Source organism: Marmota flaviventris, chromosome 2 (assembly GCF_047511675.1).
Source record: "Marmota flaviventris isolate mMarFla1 chromosome 2, mMarFla1.hap1, whole genome shotgun sequence".
Taxonomy (NCBI): Eukaryota; Metazoa; Chordata; class Mammalia; order Rodentia; family Sciuridae; genus Marmota; species Marmota flaviventris.
The window spans coordinates 158,750,092-158,778,090 of NC_092499.1; the positions used below are offsets into that span (position 1 = coordinate 158,750,092).

At 39.2% G+C, this 27,999-nt stretch overlaps 1 protein-coding gene across 1 annotated transcript in view; it reads right to left on the reverse strand.

Moving 5' to 3' along the window:
* The window catches only part of Cfap61 (cilia and flagella associated protein 61), a 253,731-nt gene that overhangs the window by 6,836 nt on the left and 218,896 nt on the right, over nucleotides 1-27,999 (reverse strand). Inside the window, exon 26 of the mRNA XM_027953760.2 lies at nucleotides 4,059-4,149. Coding sequence (XP_027809561.2) covers nucleotides 4,059-4,149 — 91 coding nt within the window. The remainder of the gene's footprint in view (nucleotides 1-4,058; nucleotides 4,150-27,999) is intronic.

Here is a 27,999-nt window from a genome sequence, read left to right on the forward strand (position 1 = left end):
AAGTACAAAATTTGGTTTTAATTTATTTTCACTATTATTTTTTAGTCTTTATTTCATTTGTCTCTGCTCTAATCTTTAAATTTTTTTTTTGTTGTAGATGGATACAATATATTTATTTTATTTTTTATGTGGTGCTGAGAATCGAATCCAGTGCCTCCTGAATGCAAGGCAAGCTCTCTACCACTGAACTACAACCCAGCCCTCTGCTCTAATCTTTATTATTTCCTTCTTCTGCTGCATTAAGTTTAATTCTTTTTCTTGTTTTGTAAGCTTTAAAATTAGGTTATTGATCTGTAATTTTTCCTTTTTTAAAAAATGTAAACATTTATAACTATAAATTTCCTTCTGCAAATTGCTTTTGCTGAACTCCATACAATTTTATACACATTGTATTTTTTCATTTATATCTATTACTAATATTTCTTTTGGTTTCTTCTTTGACCCACAGGCTTGCTTAAAAGTGCATTACTTAATTCCCACAAATTGGTGAATTTACAAGTTTTCCTTCTGTCATTATTTCTAGTTTCATTCCATTGTGGTTGGAGAATACACTTTGTATAATTTATGTATTTTAAAATTTATTGACAGACGTTTTGTGGCCACACATATGGCCTGTTCTGGAAAACGTCCTGCATGCACTTGAGAAGAATGTGCATTCTGCTCTTTTTGCATGGGATATTCTGTACACATCTGCTATGTCCAGTTGGTTTATAGTCCTCTTTTCCTTACTGATCTAGCTGGTCATTCTGTCCATTGTTTAAATGGGATATTGAAATCTCCAGTTCTCATTTCTAAGAGCCTCTTTCTTCCTTCAAGTCTGTTGACTTTTGCTTCTATGTTTTGGGGTTCTATCATTTAGTGTGTATATGTTTATAATTATTATAACTTTCTTAAAGGACTTTAAAGGATGATTTTGACTATGCAAAAATTTCACCTTGGTCAGTGACAACAGGGTTCATGTGCAGCTAAAATGTAGTGTCACTGAATTTATAATCTGTTTCTCTCTTGACTTTCACAGCAGGATTTTGGATATCATAATGAATTTTAAAAATATGTAGATTTGAGATGATTTCTAATAGTCATAGATAACCATCTTTCTTTTATCTTTTTTCTACATGTGGAGGGAGAGGAAAATTGAAATGCCAACCTCTGGGATGTTATTGCTGAATGTCCATACTTCTCTGAAATTGTTATCATCTTGATATTTGAGCAAAGGGATTCTTCTTCTTCTTTAGGGCATAGATGATAGATGCCATTAGATTTTAATTTTCCATCAGCAGAATCTTAAATGAAATTTCTGCTTGTCTTCTCATGTGCCATTGTTTTCACTGACAGCTGTCTCCACTGTCACCATCACTACTACTGGTGCTGGTGACAGCTAGGATTTGCTGAGTGAGTCTTCTGTGCCACGTGCTTGTGCACATCCTTTCTGTAACTCCTTCCTTAGCTCTCTGGGAGGTGGGAAGAGCTAGCCCTTATTCCACAGGAATCTGACAAAGCCACCCTACTTGGTCCAACCAGGCAAGCAGCAGACACTACACCATGTGCCACCTCTTCATGTGGGCCTTCCCATTTGACAAATGGAAATGCTGGAAGCAAAACAGTCCCCCAATGGAGGTTTTTTCTTCCAAAGGTTTCATTTTTTAGGAATCTAGAAAATCCATAAGAATGGTCGTGGAGTCCTCAGTGTGTCTTTGGCCATTCCTCTACTGACTGGGCCTGCTGTCCACACTGAGTTGATTCATAGCAAACTGGCCTGTACCTAATGGTAGCTCATGGATAAAAGTTTCAAGGTGGCTCAAGAAGACCCATCAAAAATGATAGATGCCATTTTGACAGTTTACTGGGGATGGTGAAAAGAAAGCTTTTTTTGAAAAAAATAATTGATGACCCAATTCTGATGCATGATTATTAACTAAAGTCCATAGGTTTACATTAGGGTGCATTCTTTGTGTTGTACATCCTGTGGGTTTTGAGAAAAGTCTAATTGACACATGCCCATCGTATGATATCATAGAGTTTCACTGCCCTAAGAAGTCCTCTGTGTTCCACATTTCACCCCACGCCCTTCCTCTTTTCTCTAAATCCATGGCAAATTAACATTTTAGGAAATTGAATTTTATTTAGAAAGAGAGGGCTGTGTAACAATTCTGATAAGATATTTTAAGAATCCTATAGTTTCCAGTAATTACTTAGGAAATTAGTGTTCTCCCAACAATAAAACACTCTGCTTATTCTAAAACCCCTTGCCTCTGTGCAAAATATTAATTGAGGAACTCAGATCTAGAGGTAATAAATATTTAGGCACAGAGTTTTGATGCAATCACTAGCAAATGAATGCATCATCTTTATGATAGAGGCCAGAGCAAACTGCGCATCACATTTTGAGAGGAAGGGAGGTGTCTGAGGAGTTGAGCAAAGTTCAGTAAGCACTAGGCTTACATTTGGGGTTAAGATTTCAACCTGAGCTGACCTCCTTGCAGCCCCAGGGTGACATGCAGGGGATTGTCCTGTAGCATCTTTAACTTATACAGTTGGCCCATCATATCTACAGGTTCCACACCTGTGGATTCAACCAACCATAGTAAAAAATATTTGGGAAAAACATTTTGCCTCTACTAAATGTATGGGCTTTTTTTCTTGTCATAATTCCCTAAATAGTACAGGAACTATTTACATTGTATTAGGCACCAAAAGTAATCTAGAGATGATTTAGAGCATGTGGGAGGATGTGTGTAGGTTCTAGGCAATTGTCACACAATTTTATATATAGAATTTGAGCAGAAAGGATTTTCATAATTGCTGGAGACCTGGAACCAGTCCCCAAGGGTCTGTTTATACATTTCAATCTGAATAACTTATGCAGCATCTGACTTTTGCATTTAGCCACAGTATCCTCCACTTCCCTCATTTACATTTACCTACTGGGTTTTTACCTGTGTGAACCCTAAAGCATGTCAGTTTGGTTGAAACTTCAGAATTAATCTGAATCTACTTCAGATTAGTAAATTGTTTACACTTCCCAGTTTGGGTCCAAGGAGTCACTCTGAAAAGGGGGCTGTTGAAGAGAAGGCGGTAAGACACACAGTTTGGCCCTGTATGGCTCAGTGCCCATGTTCCCAGAGAATTTCGAATTTGATAATTGTTGTGACTAGCTGTGGAACCCGCAGTGGGTTATTTAAAATCTCTAAACTCTTAGTTAACAGTTTGGTTCTGTTGTGTTATGAGAGGCAGTGCATGCTTGGCTGGAATGCAGTAGGGACGCTCGGTCCATGATATCTCTCTGTGTTGTCCACTGTGGTAACCTCCATGGGAAACTTCAAGGCTATGGATGCTCCCAAGTGGACGTGACAATAGAGCCATAGAAGGTGCCCACTTAGATGTTAAATCAAGGTGGAAATTAACCAGAGCCCCAGCCCTTGTCTGTGTGAATTAAGATAGCGTCTAGGATAGATATTCGACAGCTCTCTGTATTAACATTTTACAGCAATGCCAAGGACTCTCGTATTGAAAGAAACAACCCAAAGTTTCACAGATACCTTCCTTTTTCTTTGGAGAGTCAAATTTCTCATTAAGCCTGGAAACTTTGTGGTATGTGGCCTAACTTCCAGTTAATTCTGTATCACTTTGGGAAAGATGTCTCAGTTTATAAAGGGAGTGTGATACCTGATGACTTCTCTTTATATCTTTAAAACAGCACAGAGACAAATGTTCAGCCAAGGGCAGACAGAAACTGAAGGAATTTCATCCTCGCTCTTGAGGACAGATAAATACAATTCATTTTTCAGCCAACACGATAGTTGAGCATGAAAATACAGCTACTTGTAAAATGGAAAAAGAAACGTGCTTCCCCATAACAGGATTTGGGCAAACTCACTCTCCCGAGAACACACCACTGTCTACATTTCCATGCTCCATAGTATGTTTACATGAACTGCAGTTTGACTTAAAAAGTAAAGCCATACAATGGGAATGTAGGGGAAAATCCAAATGATCAACAACTATCAACTGCTTGTAATTTGTAAGGAATAATCCACATGTCCATTAATCACTCCTACCTCCTTGGAGGCTAAGATTTGGCGTAACTCTTTCCTGAGATCAATAAAACGATCGTGGAAGAGGGCCATGCACCACGGCTCCGTGAAGTAGCTGGTGAGGGAAGAAGAGATTCAGTTAGCTGGCAACTCTCTCATTACCACTAATAAAGTATTTACCTGCTTTTTTGCCTTGATAAATTACAGCTCTGGCCCCATTGCAATCGTTTGCTCATAAAATGCCTCGTGGAAAAGTCTGGCCAATCAATTTTTTAAATGGATGTTCCTGATGTAAGGCCAGGTTCCATAATTACATTTAAAGTGGTTTAATTCAGAGCTGGGGCAAGACCCAGTGAAGAATCCTGATTTTATCAGAATTTAAAAGCCTGAAGACTTGTAAAGAACGGTGTCTCCATTATCTGCCCTCGTTTGAGAAAAACAGATTGCAGGATTAACTGAACTGCTGCATAAACAAATTAAATTTGGGTAGACAATAACACAAATGTTGTTCATCATTAAGGTTTCTGGATTAATAATGACCAGAAAAACAGGCCACCTCGGTGTTGCGACATGGCCTTTGCAGTTGTTCTGATGCTTAATTGAATCTCTTTTGGTGTTTGGATTTGCTACCTTTTCACTGAAAACTGAATAAATGCTGTCTTACCTGGAGAACAATATCCATAGTAATAATCGCCAAAAACTTGATGCAGTCTTCCAATAACCAAGAACATTGGTATTTTTACCCTTACTTTATTTGCATGCTAATTGTCTTGGAACAGGAAACTTCTTTGGGGTCTGAGCCACTTACACAGGCTTCAGTCTCCTCTGGATGTGAGTTTGCTGTTCCTTGTATTACTAATGGATGTCATTTGTGTACACAGGGGAGGAGAAAGGGGTGTTCCCTGCAGGTGTGCACCTTCCAAGACTTGTAGATAAAGACAGAGGTAAAGCCACTGAAGGCGAATATAATGGTGAGAGACTATGTTAGGATCAACATGGCACTCAGCTGTGTCAGTTACTGTCTATCACCTGAACAGAATGTGGCCTAATTTCTTGCTTAACTGCATACCTTGTTCTTCATTCAACTATTAATTCCACTGATATTTATTCTGTACCCACTATGGCCCCAGCACTCTCCTGGGTCCTGGGAAAACAGCAGTGACTGAAATAAATAAACATCCCTACCACCGTGGAGTTGCGTTCTTGAGATGATTAGGGGATACAGCACATGTTAGGTAATGATGATTGCTTAGCCAAAAATGTAAATGAAGCAGGGATAGTGGGTAGAGTGTTGGGGAAGGAGTGGGCAAGGAAGGGCTCAGTCCTGAGGCAGTGACTTAGTGAGCCTTCAAGGGAAGGGAGGGAGAGAGCCATGTGGATATCTTGGGGGAGAGGGGAAGCATTCCAGAGAGAGAATAGCAAGTGCAAGAACTGCACAGAGTGTGCCTGGACCACTTAGGGAGGTGGGATGAAGATCCCCAAAGAGGGGTAGTTGGGATGAGTTCAGAAGGTGATGGGTGAATGGATTCCTCTTACGGGAGGGATCTGTTCACATCTGTTGTGGGATCGCTCCATGGGTAGCCAGCTTAACAATGCATACAATGGGTATCTTGCAAACATTCACTGAATGAGTGCACATTGCAATGTATACATTCTATACTATCTGGCTCTGAATGGTCTTTTATAAATATAAGAATGTAATTCTGCTAAACAAATAGGTGGCAAAACTCTGCAAAAAATGTCCCAAATGTCCTAAGAAAGGGAGGATGCCATTATGAATAATAAGAAAGGCTTGCATGATAGTAAGGTTTCAAGAGTCTTGCTGGGCCCCTGCAGCATGGAAGGACTCAGTGCTGGAAGGCATATCATGGCAGTCTGTCTGATTACTGCTGGCCTCTGTAGTTACTGCTGCCCTCTGTAGTTACTCAAGGACATGGAATCCTGAATGGATGCAGTGGCATTGATGGAATCCTAGAGTTCTGGGAGGGTCGAGCTCAGTAGGGTGACATCTGGACAACTCCCCAGATGTCACCCTACTGAGATGTTCCTGAACAGAAACATCAATAACAGCCTCAGTCCAGATGGGTCCAAACACAGCGGGGCCTGGATGGTCTCTTCTTCTCAGATCTAAAAGTTTCAGGGAATTATGGACTTACATATCTTGAGACATTTGTTTAGTTAGAAACCAGTGGGCCCTCTTTAATTCATCACCATCTTTCCTCCATTGTTGAAATGCCCCATGTTTCTATGGCACCTTCAGAAGTTCCCACCTTCTTGGTTTGGGGCATCTGCAGCCATCCTCCCACCACTTTCTCTCTGCTTTCCTTACAGGATAGTAGGATTGTATTCCTACTACCCAGGTGCTATTCCCATGTTCTTTCCTGCTTGGTGCCTATATGCCTCTGCTTTGTGTTGCCCATTGGATACTCTTTATTGTCTGTATCAAAGAAGGAGCTCAAGAATATGGAGCTCCTTGCCCTGGGCTACAGCCCACCATCTAAATGCCCATATACCCAGAGCCCCTGCCCATTAAGCCCAATACAAGTCATTAGAGAATCAAGTGGCCCTTAATTTTCTTAAATACTTCTAGGTATGCACAGTGTCTGGGGAAGTCAAAGACTAAGTTTGATGCTTTTGAAAATTATTTCTTTTGCTGGCTTTGGACCTCTCCATAGCTTTCACCCCAGTACCTAGCAAAAATGGCACCTTAATATTTGATGACCCCTGTTCTCATCACATTATATTAAACAGTTTGCAAAGCAGTGACCTATGAGACCTGCAGTTTTATTTCTTTTACACTCCCCACTATTGCCACTGGAAATGGAAAAACATGTGGGGCTCCTTGTCCAGAAGGGGACAATCTCTGTAGCAAACTGTTGTTGCCAATATTCCCAGAATTTGTTGGGGGGCAGCCATTTTTATGTACAAAAGAAAGAAGCTTCTGGGTCTGTATTTGGCCTACCCAAGCCCCGCCCCTCAAGAAAGAACTCTTGGGCTCTCATAAGAAAGCTAACCTTCACGAATTGGTGTGAATATACTTTATATACAACCAGAGATATGAAAAATGGTGCTATATATGTGTAATATGAATTATAATGCATTCTGCTGTCATATATAAATAAAAACATTAATTAGAAAAAGAGAAAGCTAGCCTTGAAACCAAACCAAAAAGTTGACCACTAAGGACTCCTTCTCAATCTTATTGCTGCGTCAGTGATAACTTGAAAAGGGCAATAATTGCTGGGTGCAGTGGTGTGTGCCTGTGATTCCAGTAACTGGGGAGGCTGAGGCAGGAGGATCACAAGTTCAAAGCCAGTCTCAGCAACCTAGTAAGACAGCAATTCAGTGAGACCCTGTCTCTAAAAAAAAAAAATACATAAAAGGGCTGGGGATGTGGCTCAGTGGTTAAGTGCCCCTGAGTTCAATCCCCAGAACCAAAAAATAAACAGGCAGGGGGAGGGGAAGACTCATTAAACGATGCTCCCCCTACCTGGGATTGCTGGGGCAGTACCATGAGGATCAGCAGAGTCCTCCCCATTTTAAGAACAGTTTCTCTCGTGTCTGTCTGCAACAGCAGATTGCTCTCAGCTTGCCAAATAAATGAACTGAATATACATAAAGCTACACGCTTAGCCAGGGGTGAAACAGGGTTCCCAGACTCAGAAGCAGGAGGTCTCCTATTCCAAATCTGACTCTGATCAGAGGGCATTTAGAACCAAACAAAAGTTAGAAAGAAAATGACTAGCAGTTTCCAAAATGTCCTTGGTCTGCTCTGTTTATAGGCCTTCAGCTCAGCCTCTGAAGCAGGTATGGATAATTAATAGGAAGTGGCTGGTATTTGGTAAAGCTGGTGTTAGATACCCTGCGTTTTAGAGGGCTGTGAGAAGGAATATTTTCCTCTAAGAGAAAATATTTGACTCACAAAATCTACCCAGTGAAGAATCTTACTTGCAAGGTTCTTCCTCAATCCTTGCTTATTTTGGTAGTGATTTTTTTAAAGCACTCACTGGATGCCCCTGGGGCAACCACTGGAATGCTGACACCCATTTCCTTTGTGTTCTGCTTCATGCTGGGTGCTCAGCCATTTACCACTCACAGCCCCGAAGTAGTTCAGCTTCTATTCACACTTTACTCAATGGTCCCTGAGATCTTGTTTGTTTCTGGCAAATTAACATTTTAATTTTTTAAGTTCAAAGACTTTCTTTTTAATTTTATGTTAGTGCACTGTAATTATACATAATGGTGGAGGTCACTGTGACATATTCATATATGCACATAATTTGCTCCAATTCATTTCCTGGTACACTCCTTTTTCTTCACCTCTTCTCTTCCCCAGTTCCCCTTCCTTTTCTCTTCTGGTTTTCCTTCTATTTATTTACATGTATATTTTTTCAGTGATGCATTGTAATCACAAAAAAGTGGGATTCATTGGGGTATATTCACACATGCATCCAGCATAATTTTGTTGATTTTATTCCCCGGCTCTTCCCTGTTCCCTCACTTCCTCCATCCCCTTTGACACCTTACCTGTCCTCCACTGGTCTCCCTTCTATTTTTATGAGATCTCCCTACTTTTTTCTCTCTAGCTATTGCAAAACAAACATTTGATCCTTGGCTTTCTGAGTTTGGCTTATTTCACTCAGCATGATGTTCTCGGTTCCATCTATTTTCATGCAAATGACATAATTTCATTCTCCATTATGGCTGTTGTTGATAGACACGACACATAGGCTGGTTCTGTAGACTGGCTATTGTGAATTATGTTGTTATAAACATTGGAAAGCAATAAAAAATAAAATACCTGGGAATAAATATAATCAAGGAGATGAAAGACCTCTGCAATGAACATTACAGAACACTGAAGAAATGGAAGATGATGTTAGAAGATGAAAATACCTACCATGTACCAGGCGGAATTAATATTGCCAAAATGGTCATGTTACCAAAAGTGATCTGTAGAGTTGATGTACTCTCCATAAAAATTTCAGTGACGTTTTTCACAAAACAAGAAGGAATAATCTGAAAATTCATGTGGGAAAATGAAAGACCCAGAATAGAGAAAACAATTCTGAGTGATAAGAACAAAGTTGGAAGTATTACAATACCCAACTTCAGATTATACTACAGAGCTACAGCAATAAAACAGCACGGTACAGGCATAACAACACACATTTAGATCAGTGGGACAGAAGAGAAGACATGCAGACAAACCCATACAGATGTAGTCATCTCATCTTTGACAAAGGTGCCAAAAACACAAAGTGAAGAAAACATATAGCCTTTTAACAAATGGTGCTGGGGAAACTGGATAGCCATTTGTATAAGAATGAAACTAAATCCCTATCTATCACCCTGCACAAAAGCCAACTCAAAGTGGATGAAAGACCTAGGAATCAGGCCAGAAATTGCAACTATAGAAAAAAAAAATAGAGTCAACATTCCAGCATATAGGTATAGGCACAGAATTTCTTCATAAGACCCCTCAAGCATAAGAAATAAAACTAAGAATCAGTAACAGGAATGTCATTAAATTAAAAATCTTCTGCACAGCAAAGAAAATGCGTAAGAGCATGAAGAGTGAGCCTACAGAATGGGAGAAAATCGTTGCTAGTTACTTGTCTGACAGAGGAGTAACATCCAAAACATATAAAGTACTAAAACACACACACACACACACACACACACACACATACAGCAGTGGGGGGTGGAGCCTAAACCAAATAATGTAACTGACAATTGGGCAAATGAACCGAACAAACATTTCTCAAAAGAAAAAAATGCAAATGGCTCATAAACATAGGAAAAAAGTGTTTAACATCACTAGCAACCAGGGAAATCAAACCCATCAAGAACATAAATAGTAATAAGTGGTGGCAAGGAGTGGGAAGAAAGGAACACTTACAGTTTCTGTTTAGAACAGTTTTAATTTCTTTTCCGATTCACATTCAAAAAAAGGAAGCTATGGAGTCACTAGGTACCTACATAGCTGGGTTACCTAGACATTTTCAGGAAAGCTGGTCAGATAAAGAACATAGTAACAATGGATAGCCTCAGTTCAACTAGTTACTGCTCTCATGATATGCAGGGTATATCAAGAACTAAATAGCTGGATAAAAAGACTGTAATAACTCATAAAATCCAAAATGAGCAAAAGCAAAAGACTAGCTTCCCCTTAAGAAAATCTTCAGACCTATGGAAAGTACAATACTAATTTTAAAAAAATCATATTTACTTAGAAGCACTCAGAGTGCTTGCAAAACAGCTGCAGACTTGTTTTTGTTTTTTGTTGTTGCAATTATAGAGTGGTATTCCGTGAACAGAACAATTTTTTCATATGCTCCACCAGAGACGGTCAAAGATGAAAAAATGAAACACAACCATCCTCATATATAAACAATTTGTCTTGTACAACAGCAAAAACCTGCTGTAGATTTCCATGCCGGCAAGGTCAGTGCCTGTTGGAAATCCCTTCAGGACAAGATGCACATTTGGTAGTGGGTTAAGTTTACAAAAAAAAAAAAAAAAAAAAAAAAAAAAAGATACTGCACAGTTAAAATTAAATCTTAGACAATCTTACATTTCAGTATTTTTCTTTAAAAGGAGTGAGATGTGTGCAGGAGGCTGAATGCTTTATAGACAGAAAAACACAAACAACACGAATCAACTTATGTGTCACCGTCATTTTCATCTTCCCCTTCCTTCTCATCTTCCTGAGATTCCTCCTTTTCCTTTTTCTTGCTTTTTTCCAGCCTTGCTGATTCCCTTTTATGAGGCACCAGGTTTTCCTCTAGCTCCGTAGGCAGCAATGTCCCTGTTGGAGATTTCCGGCAGCTCAGCAGCCTTCTTTCCAGTCAGCAGAAGTGCTATTCTCCATCTCTGAGAGAGACATCACCAATGGACAGGCCGGGATGTCCTCCTTTGGTTTGGGGGCAACACTCAGGACAGAACAAGAGAAAGGCCTGAGGAGGCCTCTTGGGTACACTGGGATTCTTGAATTTATTATTGTTTTTTTTGTTTCCCCTTCAGGAGGGACTCAGGTTTTCATTTGTGTTTCACAGTGGGTCTTGTCCACTTTTGCCAAGTCTTCTGGTCTTTCTCCCTCCTCAGCAGTCATGCTTCTACCTCTCTGAGCACTTAGAAAATTCCAGAAAGTCAACCAAAGTATCTGGATGCTTCTTGTGCTTCTTCTTGGTGAGTTTACACAAAGAATGCGCGTGAGGCCATTTTGCCTCTTGGCTTCTTAGGAGCTCCTGTGTCAATGTTTATTTTTTCCTCAGTGAGGCACAGAGTCACCTACTGCCCTTCTGACTCTCAATTGCCCGAATATACTGCGAGGCTGTGAATCCGGGAGTCAGACACAGCCTCCTTCCCTCTGTTCTGTGACAGAAGATGTGGATTGTAAGTACTTGTGGATTTGGGTGTTAACACACAATCATCTCTACACAGTTATGAGAAAAAAAAAGTTACATAAAATCTCCAATACCTCAGCAGAAGACATTATGGTCTCTGTTCATTATGACAATGACAGACCTGGTTTATTTGGGCTTACACTCTCCATCGCTTTTGTCGAACATCAAACATTTTTCTAAGAAGCTCTGGGAAATATCAACTTGTAGAACTGAATTAACCATTTCTGGTCGATACGGCCCAATCATTAAACAATTGATTAGACTACTCCAGAGCTCATCCTCATCTGGCTGTTCAGGCTGTTTTATCGACAGATGCGTATAAACTGGGATGGGGATCTGATAACTAGCCCAGCCATTGGCCATGCTGGAGGCTGAGAAAAGCAATCGACACAGTACACGGGAAGAAGTTCCACTCACTGGCCTCAGGAAAAAGTACAACATGTCTCTGGGGAAAGAGAAGAGGGTCAAGGGTGTTCTTTAAAGGCCTGGGTTTCACTCCAAGGCCAAGACCTTTCTGCAGTTGCATAGGGAGGGAGAGCTGCAGAGGAGCAAAGCTGCATTTCATGGCACCTAAACAGCTCACCTGGAAATAGCTGAAGTATGCAAAGGTGAGTGGAAAGAGGAAAAAAAAAAACATTTCTTTTTCCAAAAAAAATGTTTTTTTAATGAAAATCATTCAAATATTTTTCTCTTGATGTGATAATAGCTTTTGCTTTTAGAGCCCTTGAGAGGATCCCAACTGCACTAACATCTGTGGCCTTTTCTCCTGGTGGGGACCTGCAGCTAGGATGGCCTATAGGTCTCTACAGAGGAGGATGCTCTTGCTTGAGCATGTCTTTCTGGAACACGCACCATCTTAGATCCCTGGGAGAGGACCTACAGTTCTCCTCCTACAATGCATACCCATAGGTCATGCTCAATGATGAGCCTGCCCATTAGAGTAGCCTGGGATACAGCATGGCTGGTAGGACCTGTCTCTCCTCTAAGCAACCTGCCATTTGTCTGTGCTGCCCTTACATTGCTACACAGAAGGTAGAAATGACAAACATCATGGTAGCCCACAGACTCCTGGATGTGCTACAAAAGTCTTTGTTTGGGCCTGCATAACTTTGGAATTCTGATTTAAGGCCTTTCTTTAAGAAATCAGATTTGGGAATGCTGGTCCTCATCTTTATGTGGCAGTGAGCAGCTCAGCTACTTGGGATGCCTTGGTGGCTCATCCTTGTTATTCCACCAACAAGACTGACATGGCTCATCAACATGAGCCACAGTAGGCATCTGCTTGTGCTAAGACTAAGGTTTGGGTGAGATGGAAGCAGGTTTGTAAACACGTTTTCTGAAACCACCTTGCCCCATGTCCTCTTTTCTATACTGGTATGTGTGCTATGAACACCAAAACGATGTCATGTCTTCCTTTCTTCATTCATCCATCCGCCCATCAATCCACCCACCCACCCATCCTAACAGGCCCAACAAAGCCTTCTGAAATCCTGTTTCCTTATTTCCAACACCCATTTTCCTCCGGTCCTTGTTTCCCTCCTGCCTCACTCCATCACTTTCCCACTTCACTGCCATGAGGACTTATCTCTCCACTCTGTCCGAAGTGTCTTCCACAGCTTCTCACTTCAGTGGCTGCCAAGTGACAAGGAAAGGGGAGGACCTAGAGAGCCATTCTTTGCCATCAATCAATTATGGCCATTTATGTAGTGTTGTACACCATGCCAGGCACTGAAGGTATCATGGGAAAAAGTGGTCCCCACCCCCAAAAGTCCACACAGGGAGGGTGGAGGGGAGGTGTGAGGAACAGCTGATGACAGCAGTGTGTGAGGGGCTGCCTGGGAAACCAAAGGCTAGAGTGTCGCTCAGCCAGGAACAACATTGCCGCCTTCTTGACCTCAGTTCTCTGTCCTTTGTGCAGCTGTATTTCTAAGTCTCGCTTTTCTTAGGCTAGTGTTTGCCAAACTTCAGTCATTCGGAAACCCACGGGCTTTTGTGATTATATTCCAGATTGCTTCTTCCCACATTTTCCTTAGATTGATTTGCCTTTTTTAAAAATCAAAATAATTACTTACGCCTTGACTGAAGCAATAAATTATATGAAATCACAGGTTTGATGTGCTTGTTTTATTTTAAAAATTCCTATTAAAATGAATCCATAGTTAGTAAGAAATGTGGCTGTGCTAAGTTATCTTGTAACACCCAATGAATGCAATTAAGGTTTATTGTAAATGCAAAAATATTCAAAGTAACCACGGCTTTAAAAAAAAGACAGTGGGGCCAGGAGGGGGCCTGTATATTTCAGTGGTACAGCATTTGCCTAGCAAGGGTGAGGCACTGGGTTCCAACAGCAATACTGCAAAAATGTAATTAATTAATTTAAAGGAAGAGGTATACATTTTTCATGTAAAAAAAAAAAAAAGTCTAGATAGGATGTTCAGGGCTTGCATTTTGGTTCTATGGGTCAGATCCCAGTGCTACCCACAGGGGGCCTTGGCCTCATGATGCAAAATGACTGCTAAGCTTCAGTCATCATAGAAATGTTCTAGGATGGGAGAAAGGGAAAAGAAGACCCTTTCTCTCTCTTCTAGGGAGAATTCCTAGAAACCTCACTAAGGTTTTGTTTTGTTTTGTTTTGTTTACTTGTCAGCAGTTAGCTATATGATTTTCTTGGTTGGGAATCATTATAATTTAGGGTGGTGGACCATCCCCAAATCCAAATTTTGTTTCTGAAGAAAAAAAGAGAATGGTTGTTGTTCTGCTCTGATACCTGATAGACTCCGTAGCATCTCCTTTTAACAAAAATCTTTTCTTGAAGTGAAGCTTGTGAAAATTGGGAGAATGTTTTTAGTTGGAATTCCCAGAGTTAGAACACTTGATTTAAATCCAGAAAACAGGAAGCAATTTGTATTCACACTATAGGGTTGTGTTATGGTCATTTCATTCTGCCTATGAAAGGAAATGAATTGTGCATTTAAACGTAGTTTTCAAAACGGAAATGGAAACCAATAAGTATTCCCAGTTCACCCTATATTTGATTGGATGCTAAATCCTGTATTTTGGAGGCAGCACATTTTCCCCAGGGATGCCACATATTACACAAACAGATATAGCCCTGATGCTCTGTGACAGAAAAAAAAATTCCTAAAGACTGAAATAGAAGTTTGACTATTTCCTCGAGTCCAACTTCAGTTTGCCAGAATCTGCATCTAGTTCACCTTTTTATTGCCTTGAGGTAGAACTAGAAGGGTAAGATTAATACTTCTGAAAACAAAACTAACTAATTGTTCAATAACCAGTTGTAGTTGTCCCCTGCTGTGATCTAGATAATAGAAAAATAAGTATCCTCTGTATTTCATATGGCTGTGGTTTCACAGCCACAATCTAGAACTGACCTCAACAAATGAATATTTACTTCTCTATGGAAAAATGGCTTATGATGTATTGGCACTAAGACCTAAGTTCTGATCTCTGGCAGGAATCAGTTGCTGTGGTTTATTCCCACCAAGACTCATACTGAGGCTTGGTCTCCAATGTAACAGCACCTGGAGGTGTTGGGGTCTTTAAGAGTAATTAGTGTTTTCCTTGCAGAAGCTGAGTTCTTGCTCGTTGGAGGTTATATTGGTTACTGCAAGAGAAGGTTGTAATAAAATGAGCACAGCCCCGCCCTGGGTCTCTCCTGCACATGTGCTGTTCTGCTTGCCACTCAGACATGCCTGTGCCATTTGATGCTATTTACTTTGCTATTCGATGCTATCTACTTTGTAATGCTACTTTCCTCTCCTGATTTGAAAAGCCCAAGGCAAAGGCTGACTTGATAATCCAGTCTCCTGAAGTGCATTTGATACATAAGGACTGGTGTTTGGGCTCTGGTCTCTCCCTCTCACCTCAATTCCTGGTGGCTGTTCCACCCTAGTTTCCCACTTTTTTTTTTTATTTTTTATTTATTTTTTTTTTAGTGGTCTGGGGATTGAACCCAGGACCTTGCACTCTACCAACTGAACTATATCCCCAGCCCACTTTCCCACTTCTTGACAGCTCTTTTCTTTTTCTCCTTGCCATGCCATTTGCCAGCTATGTAACCTTGAGCTAGTTAGCTTTAACCTCTCCCAGCTGCCAAATGGAGAATAGTGATGGTCCTTACTCCAGAGTTACTGTCAGAATTCCAGGTAAGAGTTGGATTTATGCCAAGCACAGGGGAGGGGCACTAGATAAACCTTTATTATTGTTGTTTTACATTATGTTATATTTGTATAAGATGTTTTTGGATTCTTTCTGGTGTGAGTTAAAAACTACATAAATTATCAAAATACATTGTTTGCTGCTTAAATGACAGTATTTCTTTGGCATACTTGTGTTTTTTCTCCTTACTGCCTGCTTTTCCTCCATTGAGGGTTATCTGAATAAATCAATTTACCTGCAGTCTTACAGAACAGTAAAAGCAAGAGGAACATCAGGACAAGGCTTCATGAAATTTTGCCCATGTCTTTTATCCTTTATGTGGAATAAATAAAAATTACGTGTAAATCTTTAAATTGAGGCCTAGGTTTTTTGTTTGTTTGTTTGTTTGGTCTGAGTTGCTGAACATATAATACAAATTGTTGAAATGGAGTTCTTTCTGTGACATTTGCCTGCTTACCTTGCTGGGTGAGCCAGTTAAATAAAAATGGCTGAACCAATTGTTCACAGCATGTACTAGGCTGTAAGGGAAGATGGGCCAGGGTTAATGTCCAGGAATGCCAAAGCTCAGATGGTCTAGATTTCGTCCTGACCTGCCTGACTTCTTTGCTTGACTTGCTAGAACAACCCATTTTTCTTCTAGAATTGGCATAATGTGTACATACTTGAGGATTTTGCTTCTGTTGGAGTTCGCCACTGGAACCGCTCATTGTACCACCTGCCCATGTATTTCACCATGGTGGGGAACTGGGTTTGGCAGTGTGTTGCTGATGGTGGCATCTGTGGTCGGGGAATGAGACTGAGATTGAGCTCTAAGTATCTCCCCTTTTATTCCATCTGTGGTATTTCTTTGCACATCTCTGGTTTATTAGGGGCTGCATTAATAGAATTTGTACAATAAATCGAGGGCCCTGGAAGTTGTCCAGCTATTTACATTGATTTGCCGTATGAGTTCATAACTAATAGTCTGAAGCGAGCTTGGCATTTAGTTCCATAGGAAAAGGGAAGCTCTTAGTGCTCTGGCTTCCCTTCCTGTGTTTCTCTCCTCTTATTCTGCTTCTTTCTTCATAGAAAGCAGAACCATTTTACTTTAATTAGGCTACCGAGAGCCCAGGCTAGCATTAGGCCACGCAGCCACTCAGCCTTGCTCACAGTCGTGCCCATTTGCTATCTATTTTCTGTAGGGAAAGAAAAAAATGTGTATATATGTACAGAGAACCCCCCACAGGTACCGCAGGGACAAAAGAGTCAGGTGAATTACCTTTTTTGTGAGATTGAGGCTGCATGAGCTAAGCAGTTCCGTAAAGCAAGATATTTGCTGCCCTGTTATTCCTTTGGTTAAATCAATTGCTCTTTAAAAAAATTTAAAAAGTGCATAATAGCAATATCATTTACCAGGGCAGAATCTGCATACCATATTTAGACATACTTAAAAAAATTAAATAAATAGTGAATAGTTTAAAATAATTCCCCTTCATAATAAGCTTTTAAAATCAATGTGTTCATATTTTTTACTCAAGTTTTATAGATATAATGAAAAAACAACAAACAAGTTCCTTCACCTTCTCAGTTACCCTTATGATTTCAGGTTGGTAGTTTCTAAAATTCAGAAGCAGGAAAATTTAACTGGTTTTTATGTTCCCCCAAACAATAACAAGGGTAATGGATCATAACCTATGGAGTAGGACACATCCACACTGATACAAATAAATAAATAAAGAGAGAAGAAGAGACAACTCTTGTTAAATTACAGTAGGATGCTAGGTAGTAAATGTGGAATCAATAGTAGAATTGGAAAAAAAATCATCATTTGGCAAATAGCATGGTCATAATTGGATTGGGTAAGAATTGTCAAGAATTGCCATTAGTGGGAAAACATTATGATGAGAAAGTGTATTTTTTACAGTCTCAGGGGTATCACTAATTAATTACAAGGGTGAAAATAGCACATTTCCAGGGGATCAGTCTGCAGCCTGACTCCAATGGAGTCCTCACAGTCATTTCTTCTTTCACAGTAGAGGTGAAAGGACGGCTCAGTGTCGGGGGCCTCCTGATGCAATGCACCGAGGAGGGCACAATGTCGTTCCTGTGGTCCCAGCCCAAATGTACAACCTGAAAAGCCTGAGGAAATGGCAGACAAATGCAAATTGGCAGAGATTCTACAAAGTTTCAGGCTTGGCCTGAAAAGAAAAGGCTGAGGAACTGTCCCAGATTGGAGAGGTTTGAGGAGATAGACAACTAGTTGCAAGGTGGGCACCTGGATTGAATCTTGGACCAGACCTAGGACACCAGTGTGACAATGTACAGAATTTGAATGATGGAAGTCAAATCTATATTGCAGTAATGTTATTTGAAAATTCTGACAATTCTATGAGGATTATGTAAGAATGTCATTAATCTTAGACAACAGTGAAGTATATAGAGACAAGGGGGTAATGTGTATCGCAACTCACTTTCAAACCTCAGGAGGAAAAAAAATCACATCTTTTTGTCCTTAAAGTAAGTGGTGCATGTGAATGTGTGTCGGGGTGTGGGGGAAGGGAGGAGTGGCAGGGACATAAAATAAAACGAGTGTGATAAAATGCTTAATCTAGGTGAAGGGCAGACAGCTATTCCTTGTTCTATTTTTTGTAACCTCTTGGAAGTCTGAAATTATTTTGACATAAAAAATTAAAAGAAATAACTAAGTGTTTAGTCTCTTTATTACTCTTAGTAAGGAAGTGGCTACTGAGTCTTCAAGTCTGCCTACAGGATTTTTGTGGCTGGATCATGTGTATGAGGGCCTCATACCTGTGTGTACACGGGGCAGGCAAATGGAAGGAATTGGCTGGGGTGGCTGGCCAGCTGCTGGAGGGACACTCTTCCCTCATTAGCAAATTCTCGGATTCATCTCGAAATACCAGAGCCCTTGTTTTAGAACTGGAGGGGATATGAGATTACAGATTTTGGAGACCTTCTTGTTTTATAAAGTAAGAAAATGGGGTTCCTAAGCAACTGCTGCCAAGACCCACATGGTCTAATCTGAAAGCCACAAGCCACTTGCGGCTACTTGAAATGGGGATGCTCTCAGTTGAGATGTTCTGTGAGTACAAAACACTCTCCAAACTCTGAAGACTTAATACAAGTAAAAGAGAAATAAATGTTTTTTTGTACCATTGAAAAGACAATAGTTTGAGATCTACTGGGTTAAATAAAATATTCTATTAAACTAATTTCATGTTTCTTTTAATGCTTTTAATATGCCTACTAAAATTTTAATGTTAAAATTTTATGTGCCTCCTGTTATATTTCCTCTGGTTAGCAGTGATCTAGATAAAAACTTGGGGGTTTAGTATTTGTTGAAAACCTATGGAGAGCAGCATTTCAAATTCAAGTATGAACATGCAGTGGGTCCATACATCCAGCGGTTCTTCAACAAGGAGAGACAAATGACACACAACAAACCACAATACTGTGTGACAAGAGCCACATTAGAGCATGCATAAGTGCCACTGATAAACCCACAGGAAGCTGATGACAGAGGCACCGAGGCAGCACTGTTGAAGCATGGGAGAAGGAGTGAGGGTCTTCCAAGGGTCTTCCAGTCAGAAAGAGAAGCAATGGGGAAAGTGTGGAGGTGCAAGGTGGCATGGAGTATGCTGGGAGGGCAAATGGCTTGGCTGCTCTTGCATCCAGCTGGATGCAGGGTGGGGGGCGTTAGATGGGGCTAGACTCTAGGAGCCTGTTTATGGGGCTTGGAATTTATCTTCTAAGTGATGGGAGAGTCGTGGAAAGGTTTTCAACAAGCAAGTGCTGTGAACTTTCTCCTTATGTTCTAGAACAGATGCTCTGGAGGCAGTGTGCAGTTTAAGCTGCAATGGGATAAAGCAAAGGGAACTGCTAAGTGGGAAGAAGGTTGAGGAGGTGGAGTAGAGCACCCTCAGTGAGTTGCTGGAGGGAGAGGATCAGGGAAGGAAGTGTGTAGATGATATGCTCAGACCTGGCTTAGGAGATGAGAGGGCAGCAGGAATACAGGATGGAGAGATGGACAGGGGAAAAAGGAAAGAGAATGAGTCCACTGATTTTTTTAAAGATGAAGTAGAGACAGGGGACCTGCAGAAGACTAAAGTGGGAATGTCCAGTTGGCTAGATAATGGTAGTACACTTGGAGCTGGATGAGGGCCCCAAGAGAGGATGCAGTCCCCCCCGCCAAAAAAAAGATGACAAGAAGTCAAAACCAAGGGAACATACATACTTTATGGAAGCTGATAGAAAGGGGAGCAGAGGGAGAAGTTTGATCAATGCATCATCAAAAGAAATGGCTGAGAATATAGGAAAAGAGAACAATGTTGATTTCCTCTTAACACCAAAAACAAACAAACAAAAAAAAAACCCAATCATAAATGGGCCAAGGAACTGAACAGACACTTCTCAGAAGAGGATATACAATCAATCAACAAATACATGAAAAAAATGCTCAACATCTCTAGCAATTAGAGAAATGCAAATCAAAACTATAAGATTTCATCTCACTCCAGTCGGAATGGCAGCTATTAAGAAGACAAACAACAGTAAGTGTTGGCAAGGATGTGGGGAAAAGGCCCACTCATACATTGCTAGTGGGACTGAAAATTGGTGCAACCAATATGAAAAGCAGTATGGAGACTCCTTGAAAACTTGGAATGAAACCACATTTGACCCACCTATCCTGCTCCTTGGTTTATACAGCATACCACAGGGACACAGCCACATCAATGTTTATAGCAGCACAATTCACAATAGCTAAATTGTGAAACCAACCTAGATGCCCTTCAGTAGATGAATGGATAAAGAAACTGTGGTATATATACACAATGGAATATTACTCAGCCATAAAAGAGAATGAATGGATAGAATTGGAGAATATTATGCTAAGTGAAGTAAGCCAATCCCCAAAAACCAAATGCAGAATGTTTTCTCTGACATGAGGATGCTGATCCATAATGGGGATGGAGGCGGAGCATGGAGGAATGGAGGAACTTTAGATAGGTAAGGGGGAAGGAAGTGAAGGGAGGGGGCAGAGGGGTAGGAAAGACAGAGAAATGAGACGGACATCATTACCCCAAGTACATGTATGAAGACATGAATGGTGTGACTCTACTTTGTGCACAACCAGAGACTTGAAAAATTTTGCTCTATATGTGTACTATGAATTGAAATGCATTTTCTGTCATATATAACAAATTAGAATAAGTAAATAGAATTTTAAAAATGTTGATTTCTGACAATAAAAGGTTGCTGGGAATTTAGTGTGGTTTTAAAAAGACATTTATTTAGTTTACTCCCAACAGGGAGAGAAAGGAACCAAGAGGAGTCTTGATAAGAGAGTATGGGAAAGGTTTATGCTTGTTCCCAACCTCCACACCCTCAATGTCTTGTTAGTTTCTGTCTTTTTGATGACAGTCATTCTAGTAGGTATGAGTTGATAGTTTATTGTGGTTTTGATTTCCATTTCCCTGATGATTAGTGATTCTGAGCATTTTAAAAAATTTTTATTAATTTTTAATTGATATTTAAAAAAATAAATTATAGCAGGATGCATTACGATTCTTATTACACACATAAGCACACTTTTTCATATCTCTGGTTGTATATAAAGTAGGTTGACACCAATTCGTGTCTCTGATTCTGAGCATTTTAAATATATCTGCTGGCCATTTATATGACTTTTTGTTGTTGTTGTTGTTAAAATTGACTGTTGAGGTCCTTGGCTTATTTGCTTATTTATTTATTTATTTATTGTTGGTGATTTGTGTGAGTTCCTTATACAGTATATTAACCCTTTATTTTCTCCCATTCTGTAGGTTGCTCATGGGTAAACATGGACTATTTAGTAAGAATCATTAGGAAAATTATTTGTACACTTAGAAAAAGAAAACTTAGATTCTTAGATTCTAATCTTACACTACACACACACACACAAATATACACAATTCCAGACAACTTATAAATGTCAATGTAAAACAAAGATACAAAATGACAGAAGAAAATATGAGAATATTTTCAGGAGGAGGAGATTTTTTTTCTAAGTCGGAAACAAAACTCAGAGCAGCTCTGAGAGAAGGTTTGTTCAGGTATAAATTAAAGAACTTATATGAAAAAAATTCTTAAAAATAGTAAAAGAGAATGGAGAGATGTGCCATACACCTAGAAAAAAAATTCATAAAATTCATAACTGATAAGACTGGTATCAAGATACACAAAGAACTCTTAAAAATCAACAATAAAAGCAACTAAAAAATGAACTTCACTAGAAAAGATCTGCAGATGCCAAGTAAGCATTTGAAATTTGCAGATACCCAAATCCTCATGTCGTATGACACTTGGGAATTACAAATTAAGAACAACAATGAGGTATCTGTTAGAATGGCCAAAGTTCAAAACACTGACAACACCAAATGCTGGTGAGGATGTGGAGCAACAGGAACTCTCACTCATTGCTGATGGGAGTGTAAAATGGGACAGTCCCTTTGGAAGATAGTTTGGCAGTTTCTTGCAAAACTAACCACACTCTTGCCATACAATCCCAAATTGTAGTCCTAGGTATGTACCCAAATGAGTTGAAAACTTATGACCACACAAAAACTTGCACATACATGATTACAGCAGCTTTTATTCATAATTTTCCTAACTTGGGAGCAACCACCATAGCCTTCAGTCAGTGAATGGATAAACAAAATGTGGAATATCCAGGTAATGAAATATTATTAGGTTCAATGGATTAGTCCTAGATGCTAAAAAGAAACAAGCTATCAAACTGTGAAAAAACATGGAGAAATCTTAAAGGTATATTGCTAAGTGAAAGAAGCTAGTCTGAAAGGATTACATACTGCATGATTCAGACTATATGATATTCTGAAAAAAAATCAAAATTATGGGGACAGTCACAAGATTAGTGGTTGTCAGGGTTTTGTGGGGAAGGGGAAGAGAGAAGAATGAATAGTCAGAACATAGAGAATATTTAGGCCAGTGAAAGTATTCTGTTTGAGAGATATGATAAAATGTGGTATAAAGGTGTATTAAGAATTGTAATGCAAAAAATTATAATAATAAGAGAGCTCATGTATAATGGCATAATTTGGCGTGAACATACTTTATATACAGAGTTATGAAAAATTGTGCTGTGAATGAATAATTATGATTGTATTGCATTCCACTATTGTCATGTATGTAAGAAATTTAAAAAAAAGAAAGTATTCTGTTTGATATTGAAATGGTGGATATGTGTCATCATACATTTGCCAAGACTCATAGAATGTACACCAGCAAGATTTAACCACAGACTTTAATTAATAATAATATATTAATATTGGATCACCAATTATATCAAATATACCACATCAATTAATGACGTAATTAATAGGAAAAACTGTATAAGAGGGGAGTGGAGTGGTGTTAGGGAGAGTAAATAGGAGTTCCTGTGTTTTCTGATTAATTCTTCTGTAAACCTAGTAATGCCCTTGAAACACTGATTAATTAGGAAAAAAAGATGGAATGGAAAATATTTGCAATGTATGTAAGGATTACTAATCTTCCTTATTTCATCATAAACTCTCACAAATCTAAAAGAAACAGGCAACCCAGTTAAAAAATGGGCAAAAAATAAGGGCAAGTAACTCACAAAAGAATAAATATAAAAGAACCTATGAAAATTCATTCAATACTGAAGAAATGTAAGTTGAAAGTACAAAAAAATGTTCTTTTTACTCTTTCTTGTTCATTTAGGTTAATAATAACTAAATAAATAAATGCAACATGAAATGAATCCAGTACTGATGAAGCTGGTGTAAAAGCAAGTCCTCGTATGTACTGATGGTGGGAATGTAAAGTGGAGTAATCTTTTTTGACGATAACTGAAGCTAATATCTTGATTGAAATTTAAATGTGCATATTCATTGATCCAGAAATTCCACTCATGCATACACAGCTACATGTTCAATGGAAATGTTACTTACAATAACAGGAAAAAAATAAATGACCTAAATGTTCATTAATAGGAAAATAATCTGGTAAACTAGGATTTTGTCATTCTATAACATATAAAGAAACCATTAAAAAGAGTGAGATCTATGTGTACTGACTTGGACAGATTTCCCGTATTTGTTATCAAAGGGAAGGAGAACATATAAATATGGTATAGTCCTACTATTTTAAGAAACCCATTCACATACTGAAAATGGTGCTTAGTGCTGGGCAGAAGTGGGGGCAAATCTCATGTAGATGTGATAAGACAATTTTTTAAAGCTATAATGTGAGATTTTTTATCTCTTTCCTATTTAATTTTAAGCTCTATGAAGGAAAGGAACTTGGAACATAGTTCCAAGGAACTATGTTCCAAGTATCCATCACACTGGTATTCAACAAACATACACTGAATGAGTAAGAATTAGCCACATTTAAAAAATTGCAATGAAAATAACCACAAATAGGCCAAAAAGATGTATTATTAAAGATTGTTCATTTTAGGGCTAATTATCAAAACAAAAAGTTAGAAGCAAACTGGTTAGTTAAGAAAGGAACAGTGGTAGAATTCTGTTGTCATTAAAAAATCATGCCATTAATATAACAGCTGCAGAAATGGGAACACATTTAGAATACTCTGATATGTCACAATTGAAAGCTATAAATCATTATGTAAAATATTGTTTTTATATAATATTTCATATTTGGAGAAATAGCATCAGAGGGGCACATACCAAGAAATTAACAATGATCCTCTATGGGTGATTGCTTAACGGTAACTTTTGGTTTCTTCTTTAGGATTCCCTGTTTTATACCCCATGTCTTTGGGTTCTGCAATGATTATGTTTTCATTTTGCAAAGAGAAAACAAAAATTAAAAAAAAAATCTCTAGAAATACAACTCTGCTGTTTAGATTTCTGTAATGTTTCTTTCTGGATGGCTTTAGAAGTAGCCCTTGACTTTTTGATAATGGCTCTACTTGATTCTAATATAATTTGTCTGTTATATCTTAGCCATTGATACTCCTAAATTCCTTTCTTTATACTGGATTTAGACTTTCATGTGCTAAAGATACTAAAGAACATTTCGAGCAATCACATTTTACCTCTGGGAAGGGGATGTCCCCTTTTAGATACTGGTCTATTATTTGGCTTTTGCTCAGTAGAATTCCACACTTGTTTTCAGGAACAAATCATGTTTGAAAGTAGGGACTGTCAGTTTCTCTTACTCCCTTTTGGTGCTTGATGCATTTAAGGTCATTTGTTGCCCTATTTTGAGGAAGAAGAGGAACGGTGAGTAACTTTTGGTAGTTCCTTTCATGCGTATGATGATTTGAGACCCCTTTATTCACTGGATCTTTCTTTAGGCTAGGGGTGTTTCTTTGGATTTCTGTTCTGGAGCTCTGAAGACAGATTGAGCTAATCTGGAAACTAATGAGACTCCAACCAGAATCTTCTCTTAGCTGAGATTTGACAGTGAGAAGTTGAGTGGCAGTGTTGTCAACGGGTATGGGGTGAGGCCTTGGAAGAGCGGCACCTTGTCGAAGGATGAAGATCACAGAGTTATAGCTTCATAATCACATCATTAAGGGCCATCTGATATTATTGAAAACAAAGTCATTATTATGATACTTTAACAGTCTTGAGCCTGCAAACCACTCACGGTCTAATTCAATAAATAAGCTACTTAAGTATAGAAAGTCACAGGAAGAACAGATTTTGTGTCATATTAGCAAATTTGATTTTCATTAATGCAAGATGAATGTCTTCTATGAAACACTTTCATATCATATTAATGACATGACAGCAAACAGCATTCACAGGTTGCTAGGCAACATGAGGACCCTCTAATGATCTCCTCTGTACTCAAGAGGCCACTGAGGGAAGATACCGGAGCTCTGAGGATGGTTTCCATTTCTTGGTAACTGTTTCTGCTGGAAGACCACCAGAGAGCTGGTGGGGAAGGGAATTAATGATACCATTTACCACGGCAAACAAATACCTCTTCACTCTTCCCTCCTTTTTCATTGCCTTCATGTGTGAGAGCACGAGAATTGAGAAGTGGGCTTAAATATGAGAGGTGAAGAATTCTGTATCCGTATGTCCTTCCTTCTGCTTAGGTGGGCAATGGGCTGCTGTGAAACCAGGATAGGAAATGGGGTGGACTCCTTGAGGGTTGTGTGCCAAGTCTTGGTTTGTTGGGCCGTGCTTCACTCCCTGTTGTCCCTACTTTCTTGGAGGTTAGGTCCCCAACAGTCACAAAGGGATTTCATGATTCCATGATGTGGGGATAGCTACTTGATCCAAACATTGTATTAATGTGGCAAAACCCCACCATAATTTAGCAGCCTAGAGCAACAGCCACCCTACAGTGCTCATGGTGGCTTGGCTCTGCCTCATGATTTTTGGAGTTTCAGATGAAAAGGCGAATGGCTGGGACCTTTCAGATGACTGAGCTGTAATCACCTGGAAGTTTCTTCATTCATATGTCTGGTCCCTGAGCTGGGTAACTTGAAAGCTTAGCTCAGTTGGGACACTTCTACAGTGCCTATGTGCTCATTCCACGTGACTTGGGCTTCCTCACAGCATGGCAGACCTGGTATGGTTGGACTTCTTAGTTGATAGACCAAAAAAAAAAAAAAATTAAGAGCAAATGTTCTAACAAACAAGATGAAAACTGCATGGTCTTCCATAAGCCAGCCACAGACCTTCCATGCCTTCACTTATGCCAAACTATATTGGTAAAAGTTGTCACAGGCTTGCCCATATTTAAGGACAAAAGTAATGGACCCCACCATTTCTCTGGGAGGAGTGCCAAATAATTTCCAGCTTTAGTTTAAAACTGCACCCCCCCAGACTGCAAATTGGTGCAACCACTCTAGAAAGCAGTATGGAAATTCCTCGAAAAAATTAGGAATGGAACCAGCATTTGACCCAGTTATACCATTCCTTGGTATATACCAAAAGGAGTTAAAAATCAGCATACTACAGTGATGCAGCCACATCAATGTTTATAGCAGCTCAATTCATAATAGATAAGCTATGGAACCAACCTAGGTGCCCTTCAACAGATGAAGGTATATATAAATAGTGGAATATTACTCAGCCATAAAGAATGACTTTATGACATCTACCAGTAAATGGAAAGATATGGAGACTATCCTGCTAAGTGAAATAAATCAATTCCATATAAACAAGGATTGAATGTTCTATCTGACATGTGGATGATAACCCACAACAAGAGGCAGGGAGAAGTTCAGTGGATTAGAAAAAGGGGAATGAGGGAAGGAGGAGATGGGGATAGGAAAGACATGGAACAAATCTGACATAACTTTCCTAAGTTTATTTATGAATACAACACAGTGAATCTCAACTTTGTGTACATACACAAGACTGGGATCCTAATTAGAATAAGATATACTCCATGTTGGTATAAGTATGTCAAAATAGACTCTACTGCCTTGTATAAGAAAGAACAAATTAAAAAAAACTGCCCCACTAAGCCATGGCAGTCATTCATTCTCCGGTCAAACTAAGACACATCTGGATCATTTTGTGGGTTTGGGAGTTGCTTTACTCTTTGTTTACCATTTTGGTTGGTTCTTAAAAATGGCTTAATTATTATGAAGAATATATTTAAACTAGAGGTACATTGTAATTAACTCCATCAGATCCCTCCCAGGTTATTTTGAAACAAATTCCCAGACACTTCAGTAGTATCTCTTAAAGATTGTGTATGTGCATGTGTGTGTGTGTGTGTGTGTGTGTGTGTGTGTGTGTGAGAGAGAGATATATTTATGTATAGGTTATATAAAAATATATTTGAAATATCATCTTTATAGCTAAAATATGAATTACCTAATATCAATCAACTCTCTGGTGTTCAAGTTTCTGATAACCTCATAAATGGCATAATTTTTTTATAGCTTATTTGAACCAGGATTAAAATAAGTTGATATGTTTTTAAAATCCATTTGAATTCATTGGCTCCCCTTCCATGTCTGTTTTATTTCTTGCACTTTTTTTTTTTTGAGGAAGGAATCAAGCCATTTGGCTTGGATGGTTTCCAACCCGCATAATTCAGCGTATTGCTGAATTATGGTGTTGTTGGACATGCTCTGTCCTTTCCATTTCCTGGAAATTGGTGGTAGATCAATAGTCCTGTTAGATTTAGATTCTACTTGGCTTGTTTTGTTGTTGTTGTTTGTTTGTTGGAGGTGATGTGTTTTCCTACCAGAACACTGTCTGTCCCTTTTTCTGTATCAGCAGCCACTAATGCTAATAACCATGTCCATGAAGTCCCTAGGGGGTTGCAAATAAAGGCATTCAGATTGTATCATTCCTTCTCCATTTGTGGACAGTGGTAGCTTTATCCCTTTGGTTCTCAACAGATGGATATTC